At 44.5% G+C, this 19,330-nt stretch overlaps 1 protein-coding gene across 2 annotated transcripts in view; it reads right to left on the bottom strand.

Annotated features, from left to right (window-relative positions):
* Positions 1-7,614: 7,614 nt before the first annotated feature.
* Positions 7,615-19,330, bottom strand: part of STN1 (STN1 subunit of CST complex) — a 54,463-nt gene continuing 42,747 nt past the window's right edge. For both annotated transcript variants that reach the window (XM_067537008.1, XM_067537009.1), the window contains exons 8-10: positions 16,171-16,293; positions 14,718-14,790; positions 7,615-8,379 (exon numbers count right to left, since the gene is read on the bottom strand). In XM_067537008.1, coding sequence (XP_067393109.1) covers positions 8,222-8,379; positions 14,718-14,790; positions 16,171-16,293 — 354 coding nt within the window. In that variant the 3' untranslated portion in view covers positions 7,615-8,221. The remainder of the gene's footprint in view (positions 8,380-14,717; positions 14,791-16,170; positions 16,294-19,330) is intronic.

The following is a 19,330-nucleotide window of genomic DNA, read 5'->3' as shown; positions in this document are numbered from 1 at the left end:
GAACTCTTTCCATATTGCATAGGGTGATAGCAGATGTTCCCTTTAGTGCTCTGTTTCCATCATTCAATGATCAACATTTTTCTTCCTCTAGAGGTGTTATGTCCACAAAACACACATGTTAAGGTTTATATTTAAAGCCTCGGGTTGCACTCAAGGCATCAATGCCAGACTGGCATCTGGCATTGAATCCACACAAGGAAGGTGCTTGTGCAATTTTTATTTCTTCAGAGCAAGGGACAGGCTTGCATGACACCCTAAATTCTAGAATATCTTTACAAACTGCATCCCAAAATGATTCACAAAATTCACTAATAATAGCAAGAGGAGACAGAAATTAAGAAGTACAGGCCTGACTGGCCCTTTAAAATCCACCTAGGGATTGCCTGCCCTACAGAGTAAATTCCACCAAATAACACTGAGCTCTTCTTTTAAAAAAAGGAGATAGAGAGAGAGAGAGGCACCCTGTAGGACAGGAGAAATAGTTACAGGGCAGAAGTGTATAAGCAAAAAGAGCAGAGGGTAGGGGTAGAAAAAGAGTCACATTATATTATATGATTTGCCCAATAGTTTATGATAAACTTTACATTATTTCAGTCCCTTTCGTCCTTATTTCCTTTGCTGCCTTCCTAATTGGAGAAGATAAAAAAGTGCAACCACTATTGCATTTAGCACCTACTACTTGTTTTGAAACAGAAGCCTGAAGCTTTATTTGCAAGTAGCCAGATAATGGCCAAGGCTAAGGTCTGGTCTATACTACAGACCTATATCCGTACAACTATTTCACTTAGGGGTATGAAAAATCCACACCCCTGAGCAATGTAGTTACACCAACCTAACCTCCTGTATAGACAGCACTATGTTGGCAGGAGAGCTTCTCCCGCCAATACAGCTACCTAGTACCGCCTCTCGGAGAAGGAGATTAACTATAGTGACAGGAAAACTCTCCCATTGGCATAGAGCGTCTTCATTAAAATGCTTCAGTGGCGCAGCTGCACCGCTGCACTGTTTTAAGGGTAGACTTGCCTAAGCAGAGTCTGTTTGCTGAAGTCCGTATTTGTAAGGACAGTCTTCCTTAGGACAGTCAAACAAGAATTCTTATTGCTATGACTTTCCTCCTGTTACGTTTGTCCACAGTTATTTATTTTGCAGTGGCATCTGAGAGCCGCAGCCTTGGACTAGTGCCCCATTGTACTAGCGCTGTACAAACACAGAGCAAAAAGACGCCTCCTGCCCCACAGGGCTTTCAAGCCATGTATAAGACAAGAGACAACAGATGGATACAGACAGACGAGAAGTCCGGGAACCAATGAAACAATAATGGTCAACATGACTGGCAGAGGGCTCAGCACACCAGCTGTCAAATTTTTTATAGGCATCACAGCAATGGAGAATTACACACAGAAGGGGCCTGAATGATTTAATTTTGGAGGGGTGGGGGTGGGAACTGGAGGAAGACAATTCCAAACACTCCTCACCCCAAGAAAGAACACGAAGTATCCATGATCTGAAAACACCTGCTGGAATCAAATAGGCCTATCTAAGCTTACATGACCCTACCACTGAGAGAGGCATTTGTGGACATCTGTCCTCATGTCTTATTTCAGTGTTCATTTCCTTTTAGCAGGATCTCTGCCATGAGGAGGAACTGTGAATCTCCAATTCAGCAAGGAACTGAATAACGTGCCTAACTTTGAGTAGTCTCATTGGCTTTATTGGAGCAACGCATGTTGTTAATTACCTTGCTGAATCAATGCCTCAAAGGCAACACCAGGGGGGCTTCCTTCCCTGCTCCCCTTTATATCACGTTAATTAAAAATGGATGAGCAAAACAAATTAAAAAAATTAGCCATGACCTTAAATCTGATAAAGCACGTGGCTGACCCTGTCCCACCCACCACCCAGTTTGGAAGTTATACAAATGACCCAGCAAGCTTGCAGACTCGTTGTCAGATCGCTGCCACCAGCCTGACTGAGCTGGAATGGTGGTGCAGTTCCTGTTCTTGGAAGGGGAGCGCCCATTTTTCCACTAAATCATCATGAAAAAACAAGCCAGGACAAAAGCTGGATCCAAGCATTTCCAGGGCTTGTTGTGCCATCTTAATTGGCACCATGCTGCTCTGTGCTTCTGTGTTTACAGGAAATAATTCCTTAGGTTGTTTCTTTTACTAGCTAATTCCTTAATTCTTGGCTGTATCCTAGTCTGTATGGATCTTGTTAAACTGGGCTCATCTCAACCTGTCTTTTATTGTTATTAAACCAGTATAGTCTTCACATTACACATAACATATATAATTACAGGCGTGGTTGGTAGCACCATTTATTATTAAGGTTGCCTGACACTTCCCATTACAAGACCCTATTTTGAGTTGCTTATAAAACTTTGCCAAATTTTAACTATTTGGGCTCAAATCTCCCACGCTGGGAGTCTGCCTCAGGTGGATATTAAATTATTGAAATTTCAGTCCAAATGGTTCGGCCATTTCTAAGAATGGGACCAGAGAAGACGTTGTTTGCCGGTGCTAAATTCGGGTGATTTTACTTTGTGAAGTTCTAGAACCCCATGTGCCGGCAGAGGGACTTAAAATTTGGCAGGGCGTGGCCTTTGTGTCAGGGATGTGCCTTTGCCATTCCTATTCCTGTGAAATCTGCCCAAGTTATAAGCCTCTGAAAAAACTGCAGATTGGACATACGCAGCAGAGACTTCCTAGAGTTTCACAGCTAAAAGTCTGAAGATTCCATGCACATGAAGCAGGATCCAGCCAGCCCTGGGCTGCAAGGAACTGAGCAAGACTTTCCCTGTAACTGCAGTGCTGATGGGCTGGGGTCAGGCACTGCAATTGAAAGCAGAGGCACAGGTCAGCCCTGTGTTCTCACCATCACTCACTACTTCCTCAAGGAAATTTACAATCCCACTAAGAGGTTTGAGAGCAAGGCCATTTAGAACTCTGCTGGCCTCCAGTTTATAATAAAGTGTTCTTCATTATTTGTATCACAGCAATGCCTTGGGGTCCCAACAGAGATTGGGGTCCTATTGTCTAGGCACAGTACAAGTACAAAAGCGACACAAGGGCTAGGGCTACACTACAGAACTTATGGCGACACAGCTGCACCGATGCAGCTGTGCCCTTGCAGCACTTCTAGTGCATATGCTCTAAGCCGATGGGAGAGTTTAATTACTCCAGCGCCCCGAGCAGGCGTAGCTATATCAGCAGGAGAAGCTCTCCCGCCAAAATAGCACTGTCCATCCAAGCGCGTACGTCAGTGTAATTTACAGCTCTCAGGGGAGTGGCTTATTTACACCCCTAAGTGACATAACTCATACTGACGTCAGCTGTAGCGTATACATAGCCAAACACAATGCTTTAAAGGGATTACAGTCTAAACAGACAAGCAAAGACAGAGAGAGGAAACTGATTTAACTGAGTCACACAGTAGGTCAGAGAAAACTGGGATTAGAATCCACATCTTTAGTCCCACTCCAGTACTTTATCCACCAAATCACACAAAACAGGCATCCTTTCTCCTTCTATAGCACCTACCAATCCAAGGATTGCAAAACTGTTTAATAAAATCAAGCCTCACAACCACCCTGTGAGATTGGAAAGTATATTATCTTCATTTTACAAACAGGGAAACTGAGGCAGAGAGATTAAGTGATTTGCCCTAAATCTCACAGGAAGTCTGTGACAGAGCTTGGAAGAAAAACCCCAGGCTCCTGGCCTGTGTTTTAATCACAAACCCATCCCCCACTCCTCTATATTTATATTTTGGCAGGTTGAGGGTGAATAGTTTGAAGATAAAATTAAGAAGTTACATTTTGGGTTGACATCCTTCCTTTACAGTATGAAATTGCCTGTATTTTTTTTAAAAAATCCTGTATCCCTTCTAGAAAGCTTTATCCCTTATTTTCATAGGCAGATTAAATAGCCACTGAACTTAAACCCAGGCAGAGTTAGCAAAATGCTACTTATTACACAACCCACTGGCCCACTCCACCGAAAAAGCATTTAATCCTAATTCCAGGTGCTCTCCTTCTGCCTGAGCAAAGATAGGAGGTTAGTGGCACAGAGGTTTATCCTTTGTTTCCCATCTAGAAAGGTGGCCAACTTCCATTTCCATGGAAACATAGTCAACAGCTGAATATTTTGGACCCTCCCCCGCTCCTTAATTTTAATTCCCAGGCGTAGTTACCATGGAAATTTGATCACTGGAAAACAAGGTAAAAACACTCACTGATTTAAAAACTTACTACACTTACCTGGCTTTTGCCAACATAACCGTTTCTATAGAAACAGGAACTGGCCATCTAGCAGTCCCAAAGTATGACTTCATGCTTGTCAAGTTTCACACCCCTGAGCGACAGTTATACCGATATAAAGTTGCAGTGTAGACCTGGCCTCAGCCTCTGAGGCCTGATCTTTACTAGGAAAAAAAGGATGTGTTCTTAACTCGATTGATCTAACTCAAGGTAAAATCCTAGTGAAGACAAGGCAGGGGGTAGTTTTCACATGCGTTAACGGTAGGCTCCTGCATAGATGGTTGAGTTTAGGCTCCCCCAGGTGCTATATGTTTAACTCGATCTGCTTACTCATGTGTCAGCTACAGCCTGACTTGTCTAAACTAGGAGTTCACCTTGACTTGGCTAATTTAAAAGCATACCATTCCCCTCCGCAGTGAATAGAATGCTTGTTAGATTGACAAGGAGACATTTCCAGTAGCAGGGGTCTTCCACTTAAAATGCTCGGACTGCCACACCAATAGAGACCACTCAAACAGGTGCCAATGCCATGTGCTTCCAAGCTACTCTCACCTGCCTTGCCTGGGAAGAGATACTTGTAAATAACCAGGTTCCAGTCCACCCAAGGGGCTTTAAAGATCACCACAAACATGCTGAATCACAGAGAAATGAACAGGAAGCCATTATGAAGACATGAATATAATTGTGTTCAAACTAGTCCACAGCACTCAGGAAACAGGCAGCTGGAGCTTTCAGATGGACTTCAGATACAATCCTAAGAAGGGGACATTGCGGAAGTCAAGACTGCAGGTAACAAAAGGCAGGGATGGCTATTGCAAGATGTGCATTAGATAGAGTGAACATGAGGCTTCCCCGCTCTGCTTCAAACACAGACTACACAGGCAGGACTAGATCAAAACTTACCCCACTCCTGGGATTTAATTTTATTTTAAAAAGAGACATACTGAAACACCAAATCCAGCTCAATCCTTCCCCTCAAGGCTCAGCTGTTTGCAGAATTCCTCCCCAAAGACTGCTCAGCCCAAACCCTCAGTTCTCTCTCACCAGATAACCATTCCCACTTCCCTTTTATCCAGGCAGCATAACCCAACACCTCTCTCAGTAAGTCAGCAGTACTCATTTAATCCTTTACCAGCAGAATTAACATCCACTAACAGTGGGATTGTTTCAAGAAAACTACCAGTTCAGGTCTCTAAGAGAGGGGTGGCTCGTTACTTGCTTTTGTGACACACAATGCTTGCCCACTAAAGAGTAAACTATGGGCCCCCATTCACGCTCTTCCCAAAAACTACCCTCATTCACTCTGCAAACTTATTTCAGCCTTCAAATGATAACATTCAGTTACAACTAGGGGATTCAGACTACAAGATAGAAACTGACATCCCTATACCTTCTATTCTCCCATGGGCAGCCTTTATTTTTTTAAAACTGAACCCCTTCAAATTGATTAGCATCAGAGCTGGAAACAAATGCAAAATGCCCCTCCCCTTTGGGGTATAGATCAGACAGACTTCTTTTAGTGGAATAGCTGTAATCAAGTCTGATTTATTTTTCTACCCGACTGAATCACGCCCTGGACTCCACTCCCTGTGTTCTTTTATTATAAGAATGTCTCCCAGACAATTTTGATTCTTTTTTAACCCTCTATCCAATCTCCTTGTGAATAAATACATCCTTTCTGCACCTGTCTGGACATATGCTGAGGTCTGGGGAAAGGGTATATAATGTAAGAAATAGCAACAGCCAACTAGGAAATTGGCAATCAAGACCCACAGTAGGCAGGGAAATAGATGAAGCAGTGAGTCATACACAGGACACATGCACCATCTCTCCTTCTATAGATGATTTTTCTATAGACATCTGAATGCAAATGCCACGTTTCATCATGCCTTTCTATTTGCCTATATCTCCCTTCAGCCACATCTCAAAACGAGGCATATAATGTAACACCAAACCAAGACTCAGCACGCGCACTCGTGCACGCCCGCACACCCACCCACCCATCCCCACTTGCTGGCTCTCATGTACATACATATGGTTTATTTTTCTCTGCTATGCTGATCCTTACAGGGCTTTACTTCTAAATCTAGCTCTGGGGAGACTGCTATTTCAAGCATTACTTGTGGGAGACAGAGGAAAGACGCAATCAGCACTTTTTGCTCATTTCAAGTTAAAGGCATTTTCTTTCATTAATGGAACACATTAGTTAGAGCAAGCCCCCAAGGAGCCGGTCCTGTAGGTTTAAAAGGTGAACAGCACTGGGTTTGGAAACTTGGCATACATGTGAGTTTTAATTATTCTTGGTCAAATGTCTTATGCATTAGCTTTCTCAATACTAACTTTCTTCCAACGTCATGCCACAAATTTCAGACCCCATTCAAGCACTAAGAGGAGACAATGTCCTTCCTAACTGTTGCAAGGACGCGCAGTAGCAAAAAGCTAAAAAGAGGGGAAATGGAAAGTCAGGGAATTGCACCAGTCTCACGGTTTTGGCATGCTGTTTTCCACAAACTCGAGTTTCATAGTTCAGTATTTGCGAAGTTGAGAGCTATTTAAAAAAATGGAGGAAGGGCTGATTTGTGAAAACAGGAGCTTAATTTGGGTCCCAATTAATTAACAAGAACTTGCATTATTAGCCTGAGGGATCCAAACACACTTTTCAAGCATAAGAACATCAGAATCGCCGTAGTGGGTCAGACCAATGGTCCATCTAGCCCAGGGGTTCTCAACATTTTTTTTCCTGGGACCCCCTTTGAAAATATTTCAGACTGATGACCCCCCCCTACCCCAAAGTGAAGATCCCTCCCATGCCATGCCACCTTTACTGCTGTGCTGCTACTGGGGGCGGCACTGCCTTCAGAGCATCTGTCAGCAGCTGCTGCTCTCTCAGCTCTGAAGGGCTCTGGCTATCAGCCATGCCTGGGGCTGACAGCTGCAACCGTGACATACACAGGGCTGACAGCTTGCAACCCCCCATAATAACCTCATGACCCCTTGAGGGGTCCCGACCCCCAGTTTGAGAACTAGCCCAATATCCTATTTTCCGACAGTGGCCAATGCCAGGTGCTTCAGAGGAAATGAACAGAACAGGTAATCATCACGTGATCCATCCTGTCACCCCTGGGCTTGGTTGTTCTTTAAGGGGAAGTATGGGGAACCAAAACCCAGCTCTTCGAAGATATACTACCCTCCCTTCCAGCTGGCTGCCCCCAAAACCTCCCCTCAGGTTGGACATTCACTCTGGGGGATGCACACAAGATGACATTGGTGGAATGATGGCTACATACAGTGCATGCAAGTTACCAGAAAATGCCTTTCACTTGTCGTTACAACACACACTTAAAAGGAAGATGATCTACTTAGAGACCATGTAATATATACAGCATATCACTCACATGGAGAGAGAGGTCACAACACTACTGTCTTTAAGCCAAAATGACTCCAGATAAACTACCACTATAAGCAATGCTCTCTTTAGTGCCAGCATAGGGCTGGTAGAACATACGCACAGAGAAGTGCTGTCAGACTGGAAGCCCCATTTGGAAGTACTGTGCTTGGGGAAAGAAGCATATAGGAAAGAATTCTGACTGCATTCAGAATGCTCATGTCTTCAGTAGCCTGTCCCTGTCAGGTTGTGATAACTGGATGCCAAGGATCAATCCTGCACTTTCACTGGGTGACTATCACTGTATATTTTAGTTCTTGAAGTAGCAAAAAATCAGCACGGGCTTTAAAACAAAGCACGTGGCATGTACGTTTTCAAGGAATCCGAGTCAGATGGAACCAATAGCAGTTTTGAGTCAACATTCCACTTTCCTCCTCTCGTTTATATTAGACACAAAGCCAGCTCCTCAGTGACATTGCCAGGAAAGAGTAGAAGTGATTCAATGTGGTTACTGGGTTAAATTTTGTTCTGCATAGACCATGAGCACAAACAGGTGTTCTGCATCTTATTTCTTCTTTTCAGAAAGCCATGTAATATCCTTCCATGGTGCTGACAATATCACTGTTTCTTTCCAGCAGGTTCAGGACACGATGCATCACTACTTCAGTCAGTGAAGGACTGTAGCTCTGGCGAACACAAGCCAGGACATGAAGAAAATGGCAGCCCTTTTCAGCATCTGCAGAAAACAAATGTACAATGCAGCAAAAGTGGAAGAGACCAGCATAGGTTTAAAGTTGCCTCACATCAACTATCAGATACAGATCAGTCATGTACATGCAAATGCGGTTAGATAAGAAGGGGTACAGGTCAGAGGTCATGGAATTTGGAAGAAAGGGGACCAGGGGTCTGAGTTTGCGGTCCTGACATTGGCTAGTGTTCCCATTAACGTCCCTGAGAAGTGCCAGTGTTAGGGCTAAAAAAAAAAAAAAAAAACCATGAGAACACGAGTTATCAGTTAGTCAAGACTGCCAGAGACGACAAGAAGCTCAAATACAAGAGGGCGCAGCCTGAACTATGGTAATGAGTTTGGGACGCCACTCTGAGTTGTAAATATCCAGAGTCCCATCCCTAGTCCCTCAAGATATTAAGTCCCTCAGTCTGCAGCTCATTCAGAGACCTTGTGGAAATTCTTGTCTACATTTGAGTTGTCTGAGTTTTAAAGTTCCAAACCCAGCCCGTTAGATGAACTAGAATATCAAACCAGTAGTGACTGTTTATGCAATGCTGACACCTTGTGGCCACACTTTTGCACTACACCTATTTTATACACGAGCAAAGCTATTAATAATTCTACATTTTACAGACTCCTCAGGCAATTGCCTGAATAGAAGGTCACAGATCTTTGTGATCTTGGGTTTCAGTGACTGTCACATTCCATAAAGAGGCGTGAACTGAAAAGCTTTTTCTATTACAACAGTTCATAGATTCCAAGGCCACAAAGAATCGTATCTTTAATGTTCAGTGGTGCTAACAGGGAGGTCTGGGATCCCATGACTTTCCGAGACCTCCAGAGCACGGAGTCAGTCCAGCTGTCAGCCCATGACCCACCAAAGCAAGAGCCAGGGTTAGGTCAGCACCCCTGGGGCTGGAGTAGTAGCCATTAGCCTCTGCTGTAGGAGCAGCAGTGGGGCTGGAGCAGCCGCAAGCCCTGGCAGTGCTCTGTTTGTCCTCCCTCCCCCAGGATATTTTTAGTAAACGTTAGGAACAGGTTGCAGCTTCTATGAATTTTTGTTTATTGACTGGGATCTGCCCATGATTTTTACTAAAAATACCCATGACACAAGCTTACTGATCATGTAGTCTGACCTCCTGTACAACACACGCCATGGGACTTCCCCAAAATAATTCCTAGAGCATAAAGATACCCCTAACTCCTGAATAACACAAGAAGTGACATTTGCTGTGCTGACTTACGGTAAACGCCATACTCTTCATTCAGCCTGGGTAAAGCCAAAGTAAGTGAGCATTGCTCTTCTGGTTCCCATGATGCATGGAACAATGGCAGAAGAGTCCCCTCTTCCCAGGTGCAAAATAGCAGTGCAACTGCTTATGGGCTGCAGTCATGTCCAGAGCTGCTGCATCCTCCCCATGCAAGGGGGATTTGACTAGTGGATCTGCGAAGCAGGAGCTCTGCTAGCCATGCCTGTAACACTTTCCCCACCCCATCTTATTATCTAGGGCTGCAGGATCACAACGCCTCCCAGAAACTGAACTGAAGCAAGAAAGAGTAAAACAACTGGAACACATTTCTCCCTCCTCTTGGGGACATCAATGGAAATAAGCATGAAGAGAGTGAGCGCACACACACGTTTGCATGAGAGTGAGATTCTCCTTTTCCTGCTATCTCAGTTGTTTCAGGAAAGATTGAGGGTAGAGTATTGAGAAATTAACTCTTAGTTTGGAAAAAACTGTGGGGTCTGTGACTGTTCTTTCCACCTCCAGAAGGGAGTGCCATATAGTCTTGACCCACCTGCTGAGAAAATTCCATTCCCAACTCTCACAAGTGTGACCCTGAGACTGACAGTTGCATAGCTGCTGTGCACAGTAAGATTGAGCAAGAGGTGCTCTTTTAGGCCAATGCATGGAGAGTCTTAACAACTGGTTTCTTAAAATGGACCCAGTATTCTACGAGGAGCCACTGCGGTAAACGGAACCCTGGGGTAACCTGCTCTTGGTAGCTAGTGCCGCTAAAAAGATGGGTTACTGCACTTTGGATCAGTTGGAGGTTTGTTTTAAGAAGGTTAGAGTACTCATTCCCAAATACAGCAAGTTACAACGGCTCAGTTTAAGTTATGAAGGTCTGACCCAGCTCATCATCCAACAGCAGGAAGAGGGAAAGTGACATTTTTGGCAGCCACTGGTCCTTGTCCATGCAGAAGCCTTGAGTAACCCAGAAGCACTCTTCAGCAATGTACCAACCTGACCATTTGGGGGCAGACTCCCTCTCTAGAGGGAGATTCTGTAATGATCTTCATAAGAAAAAAAACAATAATCCTGTAGCACCTTAAAGACGAACACATTTCTGCGGGCATACGCTTTCGTGGTCTGCAACCCACTCAGACTAACACGGTTACCCCTCCAGATCTTCATAAGGTTTCCCTCTTCCTTCTGGCTTGCATCCACAGCCTGATCTCAGGAAGGCTCTGACAAGTATAGTACTGTTGTCTGCCTTTGTCAGAGATGAGTGAGGTAAAGAGATGGCAGTCATCTGCCTATAATTGACAATTGATACAGGGATGTCCCACATAGTTTCATGTAGATATTAGGCAGCAAGGGAGATAAAACAGAGCCCTGCTCCTGATTTCAACCTAGGGACAGAGTAGATAAGACAAGACCAAGGAAGAAGTTGGTCTTTCTGGATTAGGAGCCTTCTGTTTTGTAATGCCTCCTGGAGACAAATTCCAGCAACAATTCTGGCTGCCTTTATGCCCTCAAGCTAGCCTCTTAAAGGGTGGTTGTTGTGGACTAGATCAGCGGTTCCCAACCTGTGGTCTGTGGACCCCTGGTGGTCTGCGAGACTACTAAAAGGAGTCTGCAGAAAAGAAAAACAACATCCTCACCGAGGAAATGTACAATTTCAAATAAAAAATAATTTCATATAAGGTGTGTACATTACAAATTACTGAGTGCATATTATTTCTTGGTTATTACATTAGATTTCCATAAAAAACCAGAATGTAAAAACAACTAGTAGCATGTGGTGGTCTGCAAAATGTTTGGAGGTTGAAAAGGTGTCCGCACCCTCGGAAAGGTTGGGAACCACTTGGACTAGGTCTTTTGTGACTGCACTTGTTGCAGACCTATATCACACTTAAAACACAGTCCAGGATAGTTTTATGGGAACCTCATTTAATCATATTCTAGGACTCGTATACTATAAAAGTTTATTAGTTCAAGGACGTTGGATTATGGCTTGGTAACCCACACTGTATTTACAAACTGGCTGGCTGGCACAGTTTATCTTTGGAGTTAGCAGAAAGGTAGCTGTAATTAGCTACCAAAGACCGGATAGGCAAAGGTTTCCCCTCTTGAAGGGAAAACTGTGTGGGAATTTCTTTCAACTAGGAAGAGTTGATGTGTTAACGCTTTTCAATTACCTCACCTCAACGTAGGTTTCCACAATTCAGAGCGGTTTGTTTGGTTACCCACAACCATCAGAGGGCATATGAGAGTCAGCATAATACACTGTACTGCCTTTAAAGTCAACAACAACATTGACCATATATTATTTTATCCATTTTTTGTGGCCACAGGCTATTTCTGCTTTGATTTCCAACAGAACTTCAGCTATGTGGCAATTCTCTCTTTCTGATGTGTATTACACAAACAATCCTACAGGAAAGCCAGTTGGCTAATAGAAAACAGACCTGAAAACTGTGTCCTTTGCAATACAAAATAATTTACCATGATTGAGTCAATAAAAAAGAAAAAAAAAATCAGATTAGCCAGTGATCAGATTAAGCAGACATATTTGTTCCTTTTAAAATCTAGGAGACAAGCATCCTGCAGCTGTAATTTCATCAGATCTGAAACTAAGCAGAATCAAGCCTGATCAGTATGCAGATGAATGACCTCCCAGGAAAACACTCAGGTTCTTCATGAAGCAGAGTTGGTGTATCAGTAGCTGTCCCTCCTTCTCGTGATGCAGGAGAGAAAGGATTGTGTGCAATGAGACTTGGAAGATCTTGGCTCTTCCACAGACTCTCCGTGTCTCTGACCAACTCACTCACTCTTCCTCTGCCTCAGCTCCCTGACTGTTAAAAGGGCCAGAATGCCTCCTAGTCTCCCAGGGGTGCTGTGAGGTGCTCAGATAGTGTAGTAATGGGGGAGGGAGCAGGTGCTGTGTAATAGATACTGAACCAAATGCTCCAAGATACCATTAGGAGCACTGTGTTGCCAGAGGTACTGTCTTCTAGATGAGATGAAAGACAGAGCCCCTATCCATTTATGGGATATTCAGACATAACTCTCAGAATTATTAATGAATTCCATTAGCACCTGATGTCTCACATCAGCATTGGGGTTCCAGTACATTAGGTGCAATACGTACAGACACACACCAACCCACAGAACACACCCCCCACAGAACACAGCTCCTGCCTTGGAGAGTTTACATTTAAATTTAAGGCAAGAGCCAAGAAGTGAGGGTAGGAGGTAGACAGTATAAGATATTTAGCCAGTGGAACTACAATGTGTGCACAGATGGATGGTTCTAAGTCATTTGAAAGATTTTTTAAATAAAAAAACATCACCTATTGCAATTGTCCCTCTATCTATGCATCCTTGGTTGGCAGATTTCTTGTAGGCATCCGCAGAGACTGGCTACTGGCAACATTAAATGTTGGTGTCCTGGTACATCAGGCAATTATATTCAGACATGCAAGTTACCCCAGTTGAAGAACTGGAGCAGTTATTCTTTACATTCCCTCCTGGAAAAGCCAGCTTAACGCTGCTGGCACAGAATAGTTAACATGATCTAGCTCAGTGGTTCCCAACTTTCAGAGTGGCCCCCAGTGCCCCTCCCACTGGCTGCAGAAGGGAGCCGCTGCCTAAGTACCCAGGTGGAGCGCGTTGCCGGTGCAGGCTCCTTGCTGCAGTCAAAGGGATGGGAGATCAGCGCTCCTCTCCCCTTGGCTGTGGCAGGGAGCATGGCAAAGAGATCCACTTGGGTCTCTAGGCTCTTAGGTCCCAGTTGGAGCCAGAGGGAGAGGAACACTGATCTCCCATCTCCCTAGCTGCAGAAGGCAGCTCTTGTCTAAGTACCCAGGTGGAGCACATGGTTTCTCTGCCGCAGCCAGGGGGACAGGAGATCCTCCTCACTGAACTGCTTCCCTCTGGCTGCAGTGGGGCGGAAGGGGCTGCTGACAGAGACTGCTGGCCTATCAAGGTTGTAAAAATTATATTTGTGGCCACTGAGCCAAAAAGGTTGTGAACCTCTGTTCTAGCTAGACAAGGTAGGGGGTGAGAAGAGCTCTGTGTAGCTCAAAAGCTTCCACCAACAGAAGTTGGTCCAATAAAAGATATTACCTCACCTACCTTGTCTCTCTTGTATGCTGGGACCTATCCGCATACACCACTGCAAACAGAGCGTTCTGGCTAGGCATTCATACCATGCTGTTGTATACGGTGTCCAGTGTATGGCTGTATTTCAGGGGTGAGTGAGTGATCCCCATGTGTCACATTCTGCCAATAGTTTTGGAATGAAAAAAAATGCCACTATAGCAATGTACATTTATCCTTAGGATAGGTGCCCCAAACCAAACACAAAAGTCATCACCATGGCAATGAGACACACTGGCTTTGGGGGAAGAGGCAATTTTAAAGGCACATAGCCTGCTTATAAATTGATTTCATTAGGGGGAAATTGACCCCTGTGCACAGGAACCACACACAGTCTATGCATCACTTAAAGCCTATGGTCCACGGATGAAATCCTGGCACCACAGAAGTCAATAGGAGTTTTTCCATTGACTTCAGTGCAGCCAGGATTTCACCTATGGGCTTAAGTGTTACATAGCATAGGGATCAATTTCATCTACAGTGTAGAAATCTTCCCCCTTGAAGAAGGCGGCTCACTCCACACCACCCCTTTTGGGACATCTCCGCTACTGAAACTGAGCTGGCAAGGTTTGCCTATTTATTCAGCAAGGTAAAGCTAGCAATCACTAGGGGCTGACCTAGCCCCATTTGACTCTATTCCTTCCGAAACCTAAATTCTCCACCAGATTCTGCTTCAAAAGTCTCCAGACATTCACAGTGGCTGCTGTTTTCAGAACGGAGGTGCTTACTTCCTGCTTCGCATTGTGGTCAGCTCCCCTGCTCAAGACAATTCTAGGCCTGCCCTGCACCGGGGTTTTGGCTGTACAAAGAAGAGTGTGTAGATGAGACAGACTTAAGCTTGGGTTCGGGAACAAAGGGAAAGAGCTGTTCTAATCAAGTGACAGGAGGAGATACTGTTGTCAATGTTGGGTCAGCACTGGCTCAGAGACCAGATCAGACTATACAACTACTTACGCTTGGGTTTTCGACAATCTGCTTTGACAACACCATGGGTCACATTGTGTAACTCCTTATCCTGATCAGTCACCTAGAAGACGCAGGAGAAATTGCTGATTTACGGCAGTCCGTTTTGCAACACAAACTATGAAGGTGCATGCTAGCCTAACATTACCATGACTGCACCTTTACCTTTGTGTGATATACAAAATGAATAGTCAGTTCTATCTTCAAGTTATTCTTTTTATAAACAAACAATATTAGTAATAATGACATAAGAATCATTCCTAAAGGAGGGTGAGAGATGCAGCATGTGAGCACACTAGTCTACTATTTCTGCAGCGCAGGTTTCCAATCCTATCTCAGCTAACAGGGGATGTGGGTTTGGAAGGTCCTATCCTTTGTCAGGTATCACAAAGCTGCCATGTAGCTAGGCAGCCTAATCAAAGAGGACCGATGTCTGGAACAGCATGGGATGCAGCAGGTTAGGACTGAGTTGCATAGGCAAAGCTGGTTTTTCAGGAAGGAACATGAGGGCTGGAAAATAGGTAGTACAGCAAGTTGAACCCGCGTCGGCAGAACAGTATGGTGGAGACTCAGGAATGCAGTAACAGGCAATATTGCAGGTTAGGACTGAGGTGCAGTTGCAGAGCTGAAGGGAGTGTGTGTGTTTTTAGTTATATATGCTATAACTGTACGTAAGCTGCTGTGGAAGTTTCCTATCTTCACTATTGCTGTCTTTAGTCTCTGGTCTTAGTCCCTCATTGTCATGAGCACTAGAGCTGAAAAATGCAGATTTCTTTGATGGTAAGGTATGGCTTAAATTGTAACATACATCAGCTTTATGCAGCTTATTAGCCTCAACAATTCCACTAAAGAAAAAAAACACGCAACTCAGCCTCTGCATCTCTGAAAGCTACATCATAAACGTACCTACTGGTATAAAAAAGTCACTCAGAGGGACTTGGAAACCCAGTGGAGAGGGACTCAGGGTACTACTTGTAGGTAAGGAGAGAGCCACTCATAGCTGAAACTAGGTTAGACCAAAGGAGGTGGTTCCCTTTGCATTTACTCAATAGATCTAGTGTCTATGGATCTCAAGGGTGCCACTTTGCACCTCTCTGCTGATAACATGCAGGATGGTCTCACTATGTAATCACATCTGCTAAGTGTGGGGCTACCAGGGTGTCCACTGCCATTGCTGGTCACCAAGAGGCAGAGGCAGTGGCAGCAGCTGTCCTGCCTTCTCAAACATGTACACAAAATAAACTGAAAAGATACTGAAGAGGGGAAGAAACAACAAAGAGCTAAAACGTCTAAACATGTAAACTGACCCCATAGGGTCCACCTCCCCCTACTGAAAGTGCCTCTAGGACTATGTGGTTCAATCATATTGCAGAGCACTTCCTGTCTGATGTGACATTCCTACCATCTGGTTACACATCTCCACAATCACAGCTCAGTTCCTTACCTGATATATGTCTTTGGGGCTGTTTGATTTCTGGAAAACCACTCCTTTTTCCTGCAGCACCTTTATTGCTTCCTTGAACGCACTGTGAATCATTTTGGATCTGGGTTCACCTTTTGAATCCATCTGGATGGGAAAAAGGAACAAACAACATACACACAACATGTGAAATCCTAGCCCTATTGAAGTCAATGTTTGTGAAATTCCCTTTGATTTCACTAGAGCCAGAATGTCAGCCAGAGTTTTTAGACAACCGGCTTTCCTCAACAAAGCCAAGCCAGTTCTTTAGCTCAAGAGTTCATAAATTACATCTATTATATGCAATCTAACCAAATTCTCAGGCCAGAGGGAATCACAGGCTTGTGTCCCTGCATGACAGCAGAACCACTCATCCAAGTTACCTATTGCCTTCTTAGTTCTTTGCTGAAATGACTGCCATGTACAGCCAACTCTGCCTTCCTTTGGAAGGCTGCAACCCAGGAGGCTGCTCCGATGCTTGCAGATTGTTTGACTAATTAACTTCCATCCTCCTCCTGCAGCCACACCATTACCTCAGGTTCTGATTTTTTGACAGACTTCACCAGCTAGGCAGGAGTGGAGGGGTTGTATAAGTAACATCAAACAAGAATTCTCTCCGAGTAAGCACTGAGCCAGTTCCTCGAAGGAGGAATGGAATGGGCGGGGACAGGAGGTGGATTTGTGGAAGGAGAGAAAGGGTGATGGAAGGGGTGGAGGAGAGGTTAAACTGCTGGTGTGCTTAGACCACTACCTATCAGACTGACCAGTATCATCTCATTGCTTCCTTGTGCTCCCCCCATCTATCCACTGCCTTGTCTTGTACTTAGAATGTAAACTTTTTTTTGAGACGGGACCATCTTTTTGTTCTGTGTTTGTACAATGCCTAGCACAACAGGTCCATGACCTGAGATCTTAGGTGATATAGTAATAGAAATAAGAATAGTAATGAGTGGTTCACAATATTGTCAACCCCAAGCATTCAAAAGTCATGAGTCAGGCCCCCCAAGATCATAAGATTTTATAAAAAGGTCTGTAATTCTTTTTATTTGCCTTCTGGTTTTTTAAGGGTGGCACTCAGGTCATTTTTCAAAGATTTTCTCCACAAACCATGGAGAAAATTTTACAAATTAAAAAAAAAAAAAAGCCATGGAATTGTGAAAGCAGAGATTCATTCACCTGACTCCAGGAGCTGGAGCTTTAAGAAAGCCAACAAATATCACAAGAGTTGCCAACACAGGTGACAGGAGGGAAGCAACATAAGAACAGCAGCCATACTTGGTCAGATCCAGTGGTCCATCTAGCTTAGTATCCTGTCTTCTGACAGTGGGCAATGCCAGACGCTTCAGGGGCAATCAAGTGATTCCAACCCCTATTGTCCATTCCCAGCTTCTGGCAGTCAGAGGCTAGAGACACCCAGAGCACGGGTTGCAGCCCTGACTATCTTGGCTAATAACCATTGAGGGACCTATCCTCCATGAACTTTTATAGTTCTTTCTTGAACCCAGTTATACTTTTGGCCTTCACAACATCCCCTAGCAACAACTTCCAGAGGCTGACTGTGTGTTGTGTGAAGAAGTATTTCCTTTTGTTTGTTTTAAACCTGCTGCCTATTAATTTCACTGGGTGACCCCTGGTTCTTGTGTTATGTGAAGGAGTAACACTTCCCTATTGACTAGCAAAAGGTAGGAGATGCATAAAAAGTGAAGAGAGTTGTGGGGAAGGCAGTTAAGAGGTGTGTTAAGGGGAGTAATTTTTGAGAGGATTGGGAACAAAGGGCTGGGGGGGAGTGGGAAGAGAAAGAACATGGCAGCAAGAACAACAAGAGACAGAAGTCAGGGGCTTGTGGAGTGAAGAAGAAACCTGGAATTGAGGGGGTCTGTACTGGGGATGCAGGCAGGGATGGAATTTACAGAGGAAGTGGGTAGGGAGGGGAATATAGTGAGAGTCAGGAAGAGCAGGGCAAGTGAGGGAGTAGGGAGGGCTAAAAGAATGGAAGGAAAGCGAGTGGAGTGGAAGGAAATGGATGATACCAAGTAGGGAAAGAAAAGTAAATGGGGCAGGAGAGAAGGAAGGGCTAAGTAGGCAGGAAAGGACAGGACCACTCCCTACTCTTCTCCGGGAGCCCCTCACTATCCATCCTGCCAAGCCCATCATTCCCATCCCTTCCCTCTTTCAGACAACCCCCGTTTATGCAAAAGCAGCCTGTTTCAGTGCCCTGTTTGTCATGCCCTTATCTGCTGGAAGCATGGTGTTCACACTCTGGCTCTTCTTCCAGGGGTAGAGAGAAGCTTGCTTTGCTTTCCAGCAACCCTTTAGGCCAACTGAGGAAGCATATTTAGCAGCTTTTTTATGAGAGGTCTGGATGGATGGGCTTGAGAGTGAAATAGGGAAGATTTGGCAATTATTAGGGTTCTCACAGGGAAGCACAGTCTCCCCTCACCACCTTCCCAAAAGGGGGGAAACATTGCCCTTCTAGATGCGAGAATAAACCTTCAACAACAGGAGAAACTGCTAGCAAAGCAATTGCCTCTCGCAATGTGTTAATTTTTAATGTGAAAGCAATGAATCAGGGAATCAAAGAGACAAATCTCTAAAGGAGTGTGATAATTATTCAGCATGGTCTAACACTGAGATCCCATCAGCAGAGAGAGATAATTAGGAACGTGCTCTGTGTAAACTGACACATGGCTCAGCCTGGATGGATTCTGAAAGAGAATTGTTAAGAATGCACGCCAAGAGATTGACAGAGTGAACAAACAAAAACAGGCTTTGGACTGAAAAAATACACAACAGTTCCTGCCTATTGAAGCCTCTTAAGACACACTTCCATGAGCCCAGGTGAACAGATCTACAACAGCAGATATTCCCTGGGGCATCTGCCCTTCCAGGGGACTTGGTAGGCCCCCTGGATAGCAGAAGGGCATTGACACAGCAAATGAAAGGGGAACTTAGTGGGCAGGTAGCAATCAGTCATTTTTCCCTTCCTTTTCACCCTTTGACTTGGCTCACGGTTTGGTAATTACGCAAACTCCTCCTCTGTTCCTGACCTTCCAGTCCATCTCAAACATCCCCAAAAGCTCCTCTTTTAATTTGCTTCTCCCAGTCCCTTCTTCTGCCTTCTGCAAAAAATGTCTATTTTCAAATT

Source organism: Emydura macquarii, unplaced genomic scaffold (genome assembly GCF_026122565.2).
Source record: "Emydura macquarii macquarii isolate MOO-44397 ecotype Brisbane River unplaced genomic scaffold, CSIRO-AGI_Emac_v2 contig_3692, whole genome shotgun sequence".
In the NCBI taxonomy this organism is placed as follows: Eukaryota; Metazoa; Chordata; order Testudines; family Chelidae; genus Emydura; species Emydura macquarii.
The sequence above is the reverse complement of the archived record's forward strand: the minus strand, read 5'-3'. Positions and strand labels throughout refer to the sequence as shown.